Source organism: Astatotilapia calliptera, chromosome 11, assembly GCF_964374335.1.
Source record: "Astatotilapia calliptera chromosome 11, fAstCal68.1, whole genome shotgun sequence".
Taxonomy (NCBI): domain Eukaryota; kingdom Metazoa; phylum Chordata; class Actinopteri; order Cichliformes; family Cichlidae; genus Astatotilapia; species Astatotilapia calliptera.
In genome coordinates, this window is record NC_137432.1 from 14,688,512 (window position 1) to 14,701,754 (window position 13,243).

Below are 13,243 nucleotides of genomic sequence, written 5' to 3' on the forward strand. Positions count from 1 at the left end.
TAACATGAGCCGGAACACCTTTTTTTCAAATTGTAGTGTGTCCCTCCGCTTCCTAATGTTTTTACGAATACTGCGACTGTTCCAAGAGTGGCTACAGCGACCATTCAAACCCGCCGTAATATCGACATGATGAAAATAAATCTACTTTAACAGTTAATTTCACTACCCGTGTAAAGTTCATCTTATTACTCCGCTTTGCATTTAGCTAGGAGGTCTATTTTTGCGAGCGGCAGGCCGTTGCCGCTTACCTCATAACCTCTGATGACGTTTATGGCGCCAGAAATCAAGGCTTTAGTAAGGAGCTAGTGTGCGTCAGCTGGTGGATATACCGTTTTATGTAATGTGTCGGCGGTTCCGTAACCGCCAGTCATTTTAATGTAGATTGACAGTTTATTGCTCGTCGTTCATGTCATTATAAGGTTGTTTAAGAGCCAAGATGGTGGTACTACGCAGCAGCGGCAGTGTCGGAGCCGAGCCGGTAGCGACAACACCGACGAGGACGATTCAGTTGGATACGAGCTCCGAGTTTCTCTCACTGCTTCCCGCGTCGCAGAGAAAGTCCGCCCGGCTCAGCCGATCTTCCCGGGCCCCGTATGACAGCTTTAGCAGCCCTGAAAACAACACTGCGAATGTGAGAACACACACTGAAACAGCTGGTCAGATAAGTAGTAACCGTTTGTTGGTTGGATAAGTCTGCTATGAATGCAACTTTGCTGTGCTAGTTTAGCTACCATGCTAAGTTGGCTAAAAACTATCCTCTCCTCTGCATTACTAAGTTATGACGCTTTGTTACCTATCATGATGTATCGAAAGAGTTAAAAGCATAGTCACATTATTTTTTATTCATGCGTGACAATCATTTATTATCGCAGTCTAAATGACTTCTTAACTAAATCATCTTATTGATTTGCCGTTAAGCATCATAATCATATAACAACATCGTATGATATCACATAATTAAACTCACTGTTAGTTACGTGTGCGTGTTTGTATTGTTAGTAGAAAGATTATAAGGCTTCTGTCCATTCAGTAATTCTTCATTGACCTTTATCTTAGACCCGTCTGTTACTTTATAACAAAAGTACTTTTTAAATCTGCTTGATGGAAAATAAATAGTTGCAGGAACCGAGGTCAGCCGCAGCACTAGAGGAGCAAATAGTGGTTTAGTTACTAGAGCAAACCAAGATACTATCGTGTTTAATGCACAGGAAAGCAAGTTTATAGCTGTTCAGTCATATGACCATCACTTCCACCCAGCAGTCCTCTTTGCATTCATGTCAGAGCTTCGGTTTGCTATATTTGCTTTGAATTAATTAATTACCTATAGCTCATAACATAGTTGGAGTTAGACATGTTAGTGTTTGTGTGTGTGTGAGCACGTTTTAAAGAGTGATCTCAAATATAAGATACTACATGTGAAGGAATTTAAGTGAACTAGATAAATTATGTAAATTAATGATATATAAATAGGTCCTTTCAGTACACAGGTGATAACTGATTAGTAGATGTGCACTCTCTGCACATCAGTTTTTCACTCTAATGTTAATCATTAACTGCACTTAATCTGAGCATGAGATTGACTTCCTAACTCATTGGACAGGCAGCTTTTAACTCCCGACTACATATTCTGTAAACTATAACAGCACTGTGTGTCACTCACATGCTGATATGAAACAGGGGGAGGACAGTGGTCTCCACCACTCTCTGAGGACCAGAGGGCAAAAGGTTAAATTTGAGGTCTCATTTGCGGACTCGCGACCCAAGAACAGCTCCCCTGCTGATGAGGACAAAGTTGGAGGCTGCTGTACCAGGTAATCCAACACCACTCACATTGTTAACTGATTATTTTTTTAGTCGTGTTGTTTAACAAGCTCTCTGGTGCCTCTACTTGCAGATTTGAAGGTTGTGTGTTAAATGTGTAATACCTGCCATTCACTAAAATGACTGATGGGTATAAAAATGAGATTTTTATATTTTCGTAAGCTAGCTGAATCAATGCCCAATTTAAACTGTAATATTTTTGCCATCCAAGTTCACCAGCTGTATGCAAAATCTAGTTCTCAGTGGATTTCCATCAGTGCTTAATGTATATGAAATGCAGCAATATAACACAAGAAAATTATTATTTTGTCATCATTTGTCAGGAAATCTTCCAGGCTGCAGAGAGATGGAAAGGCATCGAATGGCAAGCAGCAAGCAGGTACCATGTATTGTAGAATCCATGCTTTTAAATTAAAGCAGTGTAGAGTAACTAATATTTCTATATTAGTCTCTATACATCTAACTTGGGAGAGCTTATGTTTTGCATCCCAGATGTTCCGGATGAAGTGGAAGGCTCATCCACTCCCAAGAGGAGCCGCTTTAACCTACGAAGCCCAGAAGTGGAGGAAGAAGAGGAGGAAGACGAGGATCATCGCTCAGTGCGTCGCAGCTCTCGAATCACCAGATACAAACTGGGTTCCCGCAACCAGTCTGTGCTGTATGACCGCCTAATTACTAAGTGAGTTCAGCAGAATTCACTCAGCAAAACTGTCATCTCTAGTAGTATTTAACAAACACGGTTCCATACACTGCGGGCTGATGAGGGATTAGATAAGACATGAATGTCCCATTCTTCCTTTGTCCCTCAGCACTGCTGAAGCTGTTCTCCAGAAGATGGACGACATGCAGAAGATGAGACGCAGGCTGGGGAACCGAGACCGGGATAGAGACGCTAAGGAAGAGGTGATAATCCACACAGGAAACTTCACAGTTCTGCATGGTGCTCTGTAATGTAGTGTTTTTATAGAGAGTGGGTAGCTAGTAGCTGACGGTGTGAAGCCATCTTCGAGCTGTTGAACTGATGAGTGTTTGTTTCTGTTTCCTCTGAGCAGCTGAGTGTGTACACAAGTGGCAGAATGAGAAGGTCTCTGAGGAACAATGTGAAGACTAAAGAAACTGAGAAAGAGAACCAAGGTGAGATGGTTAAAGCCAGTAATGTTAGGAACACAGTTTAGGAATACTGTGTGCAGTGGGAATGTGCACAACTTGCTACTGTCACTGTTCAGTACCAGACGTACCAGTTGTTTAATCTAATTATAAACATTTGAATTGATACCCAATGCAGGGTTTGTGTCCTGAATATTATGCAGCCATTTGCCACCAGATGGAGCTGCAGTCACTGTTTTAAAAAAAAATGCCATCACTCTGTTAATCAAGACCTGAAATTTTTGTTAGGGCTATTATTGTTGGCTATTTTGCGGATACAAACTGCCTTCTTGTTTTTTTGTTTAGGCAGCTTTGAGATTTTCCATTAAAGGCTCCTCAAATAAAACTTGATATCTAGGGGCTTGTTAGTTTTAGGCTAGTCGGTTAGTTAATTTTTTTTCACGTTTATTTACCAGGAACGTTTCTAGTTGAAGGCATGCTGGTCTGAGTTTATCTTCTTCAGGGGAGGATTAATCTCAACATCAATCTCAACATATAGTGAAGTTTGGACAGCAGCAGTGTCATGTGGTGTTTCATTTTTGTTTTACATTTTCATTGAATTCACAGGAGGGGATGAGGATGATAATGATGATGATGAAGAGGAGGAGGAAGATGGAGAAGATGACGAGGAGGAAGAAGAAGATGATGAGGATGCTGAAGATGAGGAAGAAGAAAACCAAAGACGCTATGACTTAAGACAGCGAAAGACCGTGGTCCGCTATCAGGCCCCACTAGATGGTATGCTGTCCATTCAGAGCTGTGGATCATCATCATGATTAACTAGAATAATTGCTTAAATTGCTTTTGTCTTGTCATTTTGCACTGTTGAAGGATGCTTTCTTTTCTTTTGTAGAACCGAGAGAGACCAGGAAGCGCAGCATGTACTTCAAGGACCACTCCTCATCTACCAGGCGCAGGTTCAGATTCAGCTCCACAGCCCCGAGGAGCCCCTACAACAGGAGGAGAACCAGCAGGTTAGTGTCACAGCTCGGCTACCGAACATTACCCTGTACATACAGCATATGCAGGAGTAACACCTCATGTTGTTATGTTTTGTTTTTCTTAAATTTGTACACGTGACAGATGTTTATTACTAAATCAGACAGGATTATTTTAGCGCATTGTCCACTTTTCTCAGGTTATCTATGAACTTTTTTAAACAGTCACATACCTGTTTAGATCCTCATCTCAGACATACTCAAAAATGTTTGGCAAAGGCTTGATTTCAAACAGATTCTTTGACAGCTATTGCCATAACACTGTTTCTACTAGTTGCTAGCATAATCACTGCATGTCAAATCCATCCTCTTTTCTTCCTCTTTTTTTTCCCCGTCCTACCATCAGGAGTAGTTCTGAGAGGTAAGACCCTCACTGCTCTTCTTTGTCAGTGTTTACAGTTTTTGTAGTTTGTCTTTAATAGAGTCTCTCCTTGTTAGCTCTGCGGTTGTTGGTAATTGCTGTTGGTGCATTTGAGTTTCACTCTGCTGTGGCGAGTAAAGAGATGATGAACCAATCTTCATTCAAACGTTATGCACTTTAGAGCATTTCTTTTAGGCTGCTGTAAAAAATCCGAGCTCGTCAGTGAATAATCATAAGTTAAATATCAGTCTTGACCATGTGGAAAAATGTAGATAATGAAAAAACTTAACTTGATTATTCATTAATTAGTTTTATGTTCCCCTGTTGCTCGTTACAGAGCAAATGCCCTAACTTTCTATTTTAGTTTATTTTTGTATTACTTTGTATTACATTTGACAGCTTTTTTTGGGTGCACTTGTTTTCATTTCTGCACATCTAATCTGAAACTTCTGTCACTTTAAAAACGTTTGAATGTTGTGCAATTGGTTTGGCCTCACAAGCCTTTTAAGTTTTCTGCAAGTGAAGCTCTCCCTGTGTGTTGCTCAGGTGTCGTCAGGTGATGGTGTCATCTAAAGTGGTTGGATGAGTCACTCCTGTTTTGCTACACTTGTACAAATCAGATATTTTGCTTTGTTTTTTCCTCAATATGATTTCTACTAATGAATGATGACCAATGGTGGTGTATTGTTTTTTGTTTGTCACAGTTTATATGTGGCTACAGATGGCTTCTAATCCTAATCTTATTGTTGGTGAGAGTAACCTGCCTCCATGCTGATAACCTTGTTTGTTTACAATAAGCTGTGTTCACATCTTTTGGTGCACAGGAGGAGACATGCCATCCACAGCAGCGACTCCACGTCCTCCTCCTCAGACGACGAGCAATTTCAGAGACGGAGGAGTAAGAACAGGAGCCGGTCAGTCAATAGGTGAGAGCAGTAGGTGTATCAAGGTGTTGTTTTGTTTTCTGGTTTTTTTGCAATGTGAAATAAGACACATAAAAGGTTGTACAAATGATTTTAAAGAAAAACTTGTGGTTAGCCTTGTGACTCATTAGTGAGAATACCAGAACTCCTGATTGTTGTGTTTTATAATAATAAAATGCTGGTGCTATTTACAGTTTTTGTTTGTGTGTCCTGTAGATGTCTACCTATGAACCTTGTGAAAGAAGACCTGCTGGGGATCCACAAAGACAGGATGAAGATCGGAGCTAGCCTCGCTGATGTGGACCCCATGCAGATTGACAGGACGGTGAGCTGCGTCAGAGAATGGCCCGATTAACAGATGCAATGAAAAAACATGTTACACGAAAGCACATTAAACATGTAATCCTAATGTAACTCTGTTGTGAATGCGATCAGGTGCGGTTTGACAGCATCGGAGGTTTGAGCAGACACATTTCAGCTCTAAAGGAGATGGTGGTGTTCCCGCTGCTTTACCCAGAGGTGTTTGAGAGGTTCAAGATACAGCCACCCAGGTAAGCAGTGTGTTTGTGAACAGGAGAAAGTTGTGTGTCAAAAAGTCACGGTTGCACATTATTTTTAATGTAGTTTGAAGATTTTTTTCAATTTATTTTCCCAAATAATGAGGCTACATAAAGTACACTACACTATGTATGCAAGATATACAGGATATTACACAAACATGTTTGCACGATAGATGTCTTATATCGGGATATGAGATTTTGGTCATATCGCACAGCCCTATCGCTATGGTTTTCTCTTGTCTTTCAGGGGCTGTCTCTTCTATGGTCCCCCGGGCACCGGTAAAACACTTGTAGCCAGAGCTTTAGCCAGTGAGTGCAGTCAGGGCGACAAAAAGGTTTCGTTCTTCATGAGGAAAGGAGCTGACTGCCTCAGCAAGTGGGTTGGAGAATCTGAGAGACAGTTACGTCTCCTGTTTGACCAGGTAAACTGAACTCATCTGCCTTTATGTTGAAAATTAAAAATTTAATACCTGTACATGTATCAGGTGTTAATAGGTTCTTACTGGGTTCTTTCCAGGCATATCAGATGCGTCCCTCCATTATTTTCTTTGATGAGATTGATGGTTTGGCTCCAGTCAGGTCCAGCCGTCAGGACCAGATTCACAGGTCAGGCTTGTTTGCAGTCTTGACTTTATCTCAAATTTAACAACTCTGTAAAATAAACATTTGCTTGTATATTTTATTAGGAATAAAGTATAATTTACATTAGGAAATTGTTACAGAAGCTTCTTTCAGTTCCTAAATGTAGAGCCCTAAAACGCACCAGAAAAATGAAGCAGAACGGTCTTTATTTTGTTTGTTTGTTTTTTCCAGTTTACACTGTCTCAGTTAGGTACCTTGATAGAGTGAGCCTTAATATTTAGGGCTTGTTGTGTCACTGTGTGTCCTTTTTGTTACAGAGAAGACTGTTAATGAAAACTAAATCTAACCCTTTGTGTCTGTAGCTCCATTGTGTCGACCCTCCTGGCTCTGATGGATGGATTGGACAGTAGAGGAGAAGTGGTTGTGATTGGAGCTACGAACAGGCTGGACTCCATCGACCCAGCTCTGAGAAGACCCGGACGCTTTGACAGAGAGTTCCTGTTTGGCCTTCCCGACAGAGAGGTGAGGAATGTAGTTTCAGCAATACGATATAGTAAATATTGGTAGTATTTTGTAAATATTAGTAGTTTTCAATACTGCTGCACATTAGCATGAGTAGAAAAAAAGCAGCATTGCTCGTTCTGAACATGAATTGTTGGCATCTTATGTTGTATGGCAGGCAAGAAAGGAGATTCTAAAGATCCATACCAGACAGTGGACTCCTCCACTCTCTGAGGCTTTTCTGGAGGAACTGGCAGATAAATGTGTTGGTAAGTTGAGCACATGTCACGTAGAGATACATGCTTCATTAAGTTATAGTTGTCCATACTGTATAAGTAAGTTGAAATGTGATAGGAAGAAGGAAGGAATAAACCTGAGACACTAACAATCCTGAATTCATTTAGGAAGCGATCACATGAAGTTTTCTGGCTATACAGGTTAAAGTTTGCTTATTAATAAACTTTCTGTTGTTAAGGTTACTGTGGAGCGGACATCAAGGCGGTCGTTTCAGAGGCAGCCCTGTGCGCACTGCGGCGCCGCTACCCACAGATCTACTCCTCATCACAGAAACTTGTACTTGACGTTAACTCCATTTCCATCACTAACAAAGATTTTATGTCTGCCATGTCCAAGATGGTACCTGCTGCCCAGAGGTAAAGTTTTGGTGCTGTCTTCACAGTCCTTATGCAGCCTGGTTGCTGCATACATACTGTTAAGTACTTTTGATAATGATTATGATAATTTATTTATTTATTTTAGAGCGGTAGTGTCACCAGCTAAGGCTCTGGTACCTGCCATTCGTCCACTGCTGAATGCAGCCCTGCAGAGCATCCTCCTCACAGTCAGCAGAGTGTTTCCGCATGCTGAGATGGGCTTAAAGAGAAAGAGGGAACAAGGTGCGGTCCTGCTTTACCTTGTTATTCTTGCTCTGTTGCTACACGCATGTTATGTTCATCATAGGAATTCTTTCAAGAAATCAAAGACTGAGAGAAACAATAAAAAGATGCGACACACAAAGAGCTTTTTTCATTTTCTTTAATTCAGGGTGTAATTATTTACCTGCTGTGTTTGTGTGATCCAAGATGTGGCCTTTGCTGTATCTGATGATGATCTGATGTTCAGTGAGGAAGAGGACTCTGAGGTCTGCCCCATTGGACAGACCTCCCAACACAAAACACCTGCCGCTAACGGCCTCCTGAACCTCCACAGGTAGGACACATAGTCTCAAATATAAGGTGGTATTTTTGACAAGTACTGTTTGAAATCAATTTTAAATCAAATGGCCATCTACTTCTACCACTTTGTGTCTCTACATTGCCTCTCTGTTAGCTATCTGGAATGCCTGAGACCCAGATGTTACTGAAGTGAAACATTCCTATTACTTCACCATCTCAGTATCTCTGTCTGTCCTGTGTAGGAGCGTGTTGAGCCAGCCCACATCCTACCGTCCCCGGTTGCTGCTGGAGGGCAGACCAGGTTCAGGCCAGAGCTCTCACCTAGCTCCTGCTGTGCTCCACGCTCTGGAGAAGTTCACGGTGTACACACTGGACATGGCCATGCTGTTTGGAGCCAGCGCAACTGCACCAGAAGAGACATGTGCTCAGGTACATGAGCTATAAAGCCAAATTAAATATGTGATATTATGGTTACATTTGGATCATTTGCATTTAAAGAAAATGTAGAGGTACATGTTGACTTGAGGTGGTCTGGAGGCAATCTTTGCCTCTGCAGCCTTGTCAAATTCAGTGTGTTCTTTTAAGTGGACCTGACTGGCCAAAATGGCTGCCACAGAAAAACTGTAGTTCATGGGCTCCACTTCCTTGTACCATGAGCAGTGGGGATAATTATGTACTACAGACAAGTGCGTGTATGAAAGAAGATGCTGTTATTTTACAGTGATGCATGGCAGCAGGCTTCTCACACACAATCATAAGCCACCCTAGTTTGCTGCACTTTTAAGCAGGAGGTATGGTTGATGGTGCAGCATCATTGAAGCAGGAACTGGGGTACTGGTCCATTCAGGGTCATGAGAACAGAAAAGAGAAGACGACAGAAGAAACTAATGCTCCAGTCCTGGGCGAGGCTTAAGCGGAGCGTTTAGCATAAGGAAAACACACAGAATAGATTAGTCACAATGAAGGAGGGGCAGGGAACTGACGGCTGTTACACGTCCATACCCACGTCTGTAGATTTCAGTCCAGATGTTGCAATTGCATTAGAATTTACTGCTCTTGTCACATGTTCTGCAGATTTTTGTTGAAGCCAAGAGAACCTCCCCCAGTATCCTGTACATCCCTCACATTGGCCAGTGGTGGGAAACAGTTGGTCCTGCTTTAAGAGCTACTTTCCTGAGTCTCTTGAGCTCCATCCCGGCCTTCTCTCCTATCCTTCTGCTCGCTACCTGCAGCCTCCGTTATGACCAACTCAGCACTGAGGTATGGAAAGATGAGTAATGCTCTGTTTCATGGGTTGCAAATGTGCCAGAGGATAAACAGTTATTATCTGCTTTGTCAAATGTTCTTACAAGGTGTAATAAATCAGTGTCTCTGTTTTTACTGAATGCAAAAGGGCCCGCTAAAATTTAGAGCTGCATTCATCTGCGGTAGTCTCACCTTTCACCTTCTTCATCTCAGGTACAGGAGCTGTTTCGGCTTGAGTACGGAGAGGTTTTCCAAGTTCAGGTCCCCACCAGTAGGGAAAGAAGAGACTTCTTTGAGGATCTAATCCTCAACCAGGCTGCTAAGGCCCCTGTCTCAAAAAAGAAAGCTGGTAAGCCTAGACATTCATACTAACATATCTCCCAGCTCATGACTAAAATTGGCTCAAAGCAGCAGTCTTGTAGTTTAAGTGTGCAACATCTGTTCATATGGTCGCACAGTGCGGCAATGTTCATCTTATCCTAGATGGAAGCTAAAAGCAGATGCTTCCAAGATATACATTTTGTCTCTTGCAAAACATAATTGAATTAAATCTGTCAACTCTTCACTTGTCTCAGTGCTTCATGCATTGGAAGTGCTGCCAGTCGCCCCTCCACCAGCTCCACGTCAGCTAACACAAGAGGAGACTCAGAGATTGGAGGAGCAGGAGGAAGACACCCTCAGAGAGCTTCGCCTCTTTTTACGTGATGTCACCAACCGTCTGTCCCAAGATAAGCGCTTCAAGGCTTTTACAAAGCCAGTGGATTTAGAGGAGGTAGTAGTGCTATTATTATTACCTTGTACTCCAACAATGCCTTAGACAGCACTGGATTACTACAGTAGAGAATATTTCAGGAGGGGAGCAATGACTGAAGGTTAAAGATTTGCCTAGCTAAAGTATGTATTTAGATACTGCCACTGGGGGGCAGCAAACCTATCCCCACAAATGACAAGTTTAATGTGCAATTTACTGCCGTGCTCATATCAACCGATTTTGTCCTCTGAGATCCTCTGAAATGTTTGGTTTCATCTCTTTCCTTCACTCAGCATCTGTCCTGTGTTTCAGGTTCCAGATTATGCTGAAGTGATCAAGAAGCCTATGGACCTGTCAACAGTCCTCTCCAGGATAGACCTCCATCAGTACGGAACAGTCAAAGAGTTCCTTCAGGACGTGGATCTCATCTGGCAGAATGCCCTCGAATACAACCCAGACAGGGATCCCTCAGGTACACACAGTGGACAACAGACACACACATTCACATACACCATGGATAAGAGAAGAATCAGTGAAATACAAAGTGCTCACACATAGGCTGATTGGAGTGTAAATGTTTGTTTTTTCTCAGATCGTCAGATACGGCACAGAGCATGTGCACTGAAAGACACAGTCCATGCTATCATCAAAGATGAACTGGATGAAGATTTTGAGAAGCTTTGTGAGGAGACCAAGGAGTCACGCAGAGCAAGAGGTCAGTTTGTGTCTCTATGTGTGTGTGCATGATTATTGACATTTGTCCTGGTCCAATGGAATTAAAAAGACTGTTTGGTTTAGCTCAGTTATAAAATAAACAATCTGGGGTCAATCAATAATGGCTATAAAAAATAAAATAAAAAACCTTGAGTAATCTGAAATTTTTAGTTTTAATGTGATATAACAAACTCTGTTTGTCTCAGGTTTCCTTAAGGAGCAGTTCATTTGCAGTTTTAAACAAGTAAAAGTGTACATATTTCTATTTTTGACTACCTCAGGTTGTTCCACTGCACGATTTACTCCCTCCTTCTACCACGTCCTTCCCAAACAGTCCAAATCTCCTGCTGAGGCTAAGATCACCGACAGCAGCTCACAGCAGCTGGATGGATCCACAATTCCAGCTACTAATAATCCATGTTCCTCTGCTTTTACAACGCCCAAAAATACAGGTAAAGATCATACACTTAAATTAGTAGCAAATAATCATACACATAAATCAGTTGCAAATAATCTCTCAGTTTATGGATTACAACATTTTTTTCCCCCAGCCCAGAAGAAGAAACGTCGGAAGAGCCGATGGTCCACTGGCTACTATGCAAAGAAGAAGTCCATTTCTCCTCACGTGTCCAAAAATGATGATCAGCTTGGGTCTGATGAGGAGGAAGAGGATGGAGATGATGAGGATGAAGTTGAGAAAGCAGGAGAAGAATGTGATGAGGGCGATGGAGCAGAGGAGGATCATACAATAGCTGATGCAGAGTCAGAACCTGCAGAAACTCACATAGATGGTTTTGGACTTTCTGAGAAAATGCAAAGCAGTGAGGAGGGGAGAGTGGAGAAGAAAGCAGATCCTGAAGATGAGGTCAACTCATGTGAAAAAGCAAAACTGGAAAATCACAGCGAGACGCAGAATGAACAAGAGAAGGTGGACGATGCTGTTGCACATCACTTAGAGGAAAACAAGCTGTTAGGACAGGAAGCAGAAGAGAACCACAAACCTCTTTCAGTGAACACTAACAAGCACAGCTACATTGAGGCTGAAGCAGATAACCAGCATCCCCGCGCAGTAGATGCTCAAACTCTAAACTTGTCAAAAACTCAGACTGAGCCGAGTCGCTGTGTAGGCCAGGAAGAAAACATCAAGGTAGTTACAGAAGAGGAGGCAGAGCAGAACATCACTGCTGAACCAATGGAGGTGGAAGAATCCTCAACCACAGATGCCTGCACAGCTGCCAGAGGAGAGGAGGACACAGGCACAGGTTGGATGTCAACACACTAAGACTGGTTTCTCACATTTAATGTGACACCAGATGTTTAGTTGAAAATGTTGCTGAAAGGGGAAAAAAGCACACGTCATGTCCAGCAGGGAAAGCAGATTACTAGTATAGTGCTTCTAGACCACAGTCCTTGGGCCTCAGAGTGAAAATACCAGCAGGCTATCGTCTGTTACAATCGTGTAAACATTTTGTGTGTTTTCCTGTGTGTGCATGTTTGTTTGGTGTCTCAGAGCGGAACGTGAGGCGAATGACTCGGGCTCTGAAAAACGCTGTGCTGCAGCAGCAGATGATCAATGTGGACAAAGCTCTGCAGATCTTGGATGAGGAAACCCCTCCTGTAGTTGTGGACAAAGACAAATTAAAGGTGTGGGATACCATCTGTGTAGTGTGTGCTGACAACGAGGAAAAAAAGAGAACTAAACTGCTCAACTGCAGATTTCTCTCTCTCTCTCCCTCTATATATATATATATATATATATATATATATATATATATATATATATATATATATATATATATATATATATATACATACATACATACATACATACATACATACATACATATTGTAAATGTGTAATTCCATTCCTTTTTTTGTCCTGTGTGTTTTCAGGTGCTGTTGGAGCAGGTGGTAACTAAAACAGAAGGCTATGAGGTGTATAAGCTGGAGAAACTGTATGCTCTGCTCTGCCAGAGCATCTATAGACACAGACGAGACTACAACAAAACTGCACTAATACAGGTGATTACTGGAGGAGCGTTGGTAAACTTTGCTCCTGGAGATATTCTGAGTTGGTGTAACTGATAACTTTAATGATGGGTCTCTGTATGATTATGAGTATTTTATCACAATTGAACTTTGTTGATCAGTTTTGTTTTGTATTTTATTTTCAAAGATGTCTACTTTTGCTTTAGTATTTTAATGTTCCTAATCTGTAGTTCTTCCCTTGTGTGTTTGTTTTATTAGGAGATGGAGCAAGAAATTGAAGACTTCTGTTGACATGTCCACATGAACAGCAATGTCATTTTTAATAGTTATTCCCATCCTTCCATATGTGTAAATAGAAACAAATTGGTTCTATTTTCATAGAAATCCACAGGCACCTATATTTGCATTAGCTAATACTTTGTACTACTTCTCATGTTTATATTTAATTAAATGGGTTTCCTCTAACTGTTGTTGTGT

At 41.6% G+C, this 13,243-nt stretch overlaps 1 protein-coding gene and 1 non-coding gene across 3 annotated transcripts; both read left to right on the forward strand.

Moving 5' to 3' along the window:
• Window positions 1-146: 146 nt before the first annotated feature.
• On the forward strand, window positions 147-13,231 carry atad2 (ATPase family AAA domain containing 2). Of its 2 annotated transcripts, XM_080308265.1 has the most exons (30): window positions 147-631; window positions 1,678-1,811; window positions 2,145-2,200; window positions 2,314-2,500; window positions 2,631-2,724; window positions 2,874-2,955; window positions 3,535-3,705; window positions 3,821-3,941; window positions 4,312-4,326; window positions 5,151-5,252; window positions 5,466-5,574; window positions 5,685-5,800; window positions 6,057-6,231; window positions 6,327-6,415; window positions 6,754-6,913; window positions 7,071-7,161; window positions 7,368-7,545; window positions 7,652-7,788; window positions 7,975-8,101; window positions 8,310-8,496; window positions 9,142-9,327; window positions 9,526-9,661; window positions 9,888-10,084; window positions 10,376-10,535; window positions 10,656-10,778; window positions 11,059-11,229; window positions 11,329-12,039; window positions 12,288-12,421; window positions 12,671-12,799; window positions 13,025-13,231. In XM_080308265.1, exons 1-30 carry the CDS (start codon window positions 437-439, stop codon window positions 13,055-13,057), a joined length of 4,506 nt encoding a protein of 1,501 aa, XP_080164391.1. In that variant the 5' UTR covers window positions 147-436; the 3' UTR covers window positions 13,058-13,231. The 2 variants fall into 2 exon arrangements, with proteins under 2 accessions (XP_080164391.1, XP_026039320.2); XM_026183535.2 differs by lacking the exon at window positions 4,312-4,326.
• LOC113032882 (small nucleolar RNA SNORA5) lies at window positions 8,619-8,755 on the forward strand. The gene has a single exon (XR_003273954.1). It is a non-coding gene; the product is annotated as a small nucleolar RNA SNORA5 (small nucleolar RNA).
• Window positions 13,232-13,243: the final 12 nt, after the last annotated feature.

Excerpts from the sequence above, each read along its gene's own strand:
- atad2 (XM_080308265.1), top strand. The coding sequence starts at position 437 with ATGGTGGTACTACGCAGCAGCGGCAGTGTCGGAGCCGAGCCGGTAGCG. Across the intron at positions 2,201-2,313 it reads GAATGGCAAGCAGCAAGCAG|ATGTTCCGGATGAAGTGGAA; the intron begins GTACCATGTATT and ends TTTGCATCCCAG. Across the intron at positions 5,575-5,684 it reads CCATGCAGATTGACAGGACG|GTGCGGTTTGACAGCATCGG; the intron begins GTGAGCTGCGTC and ends GAATGCGATCAG.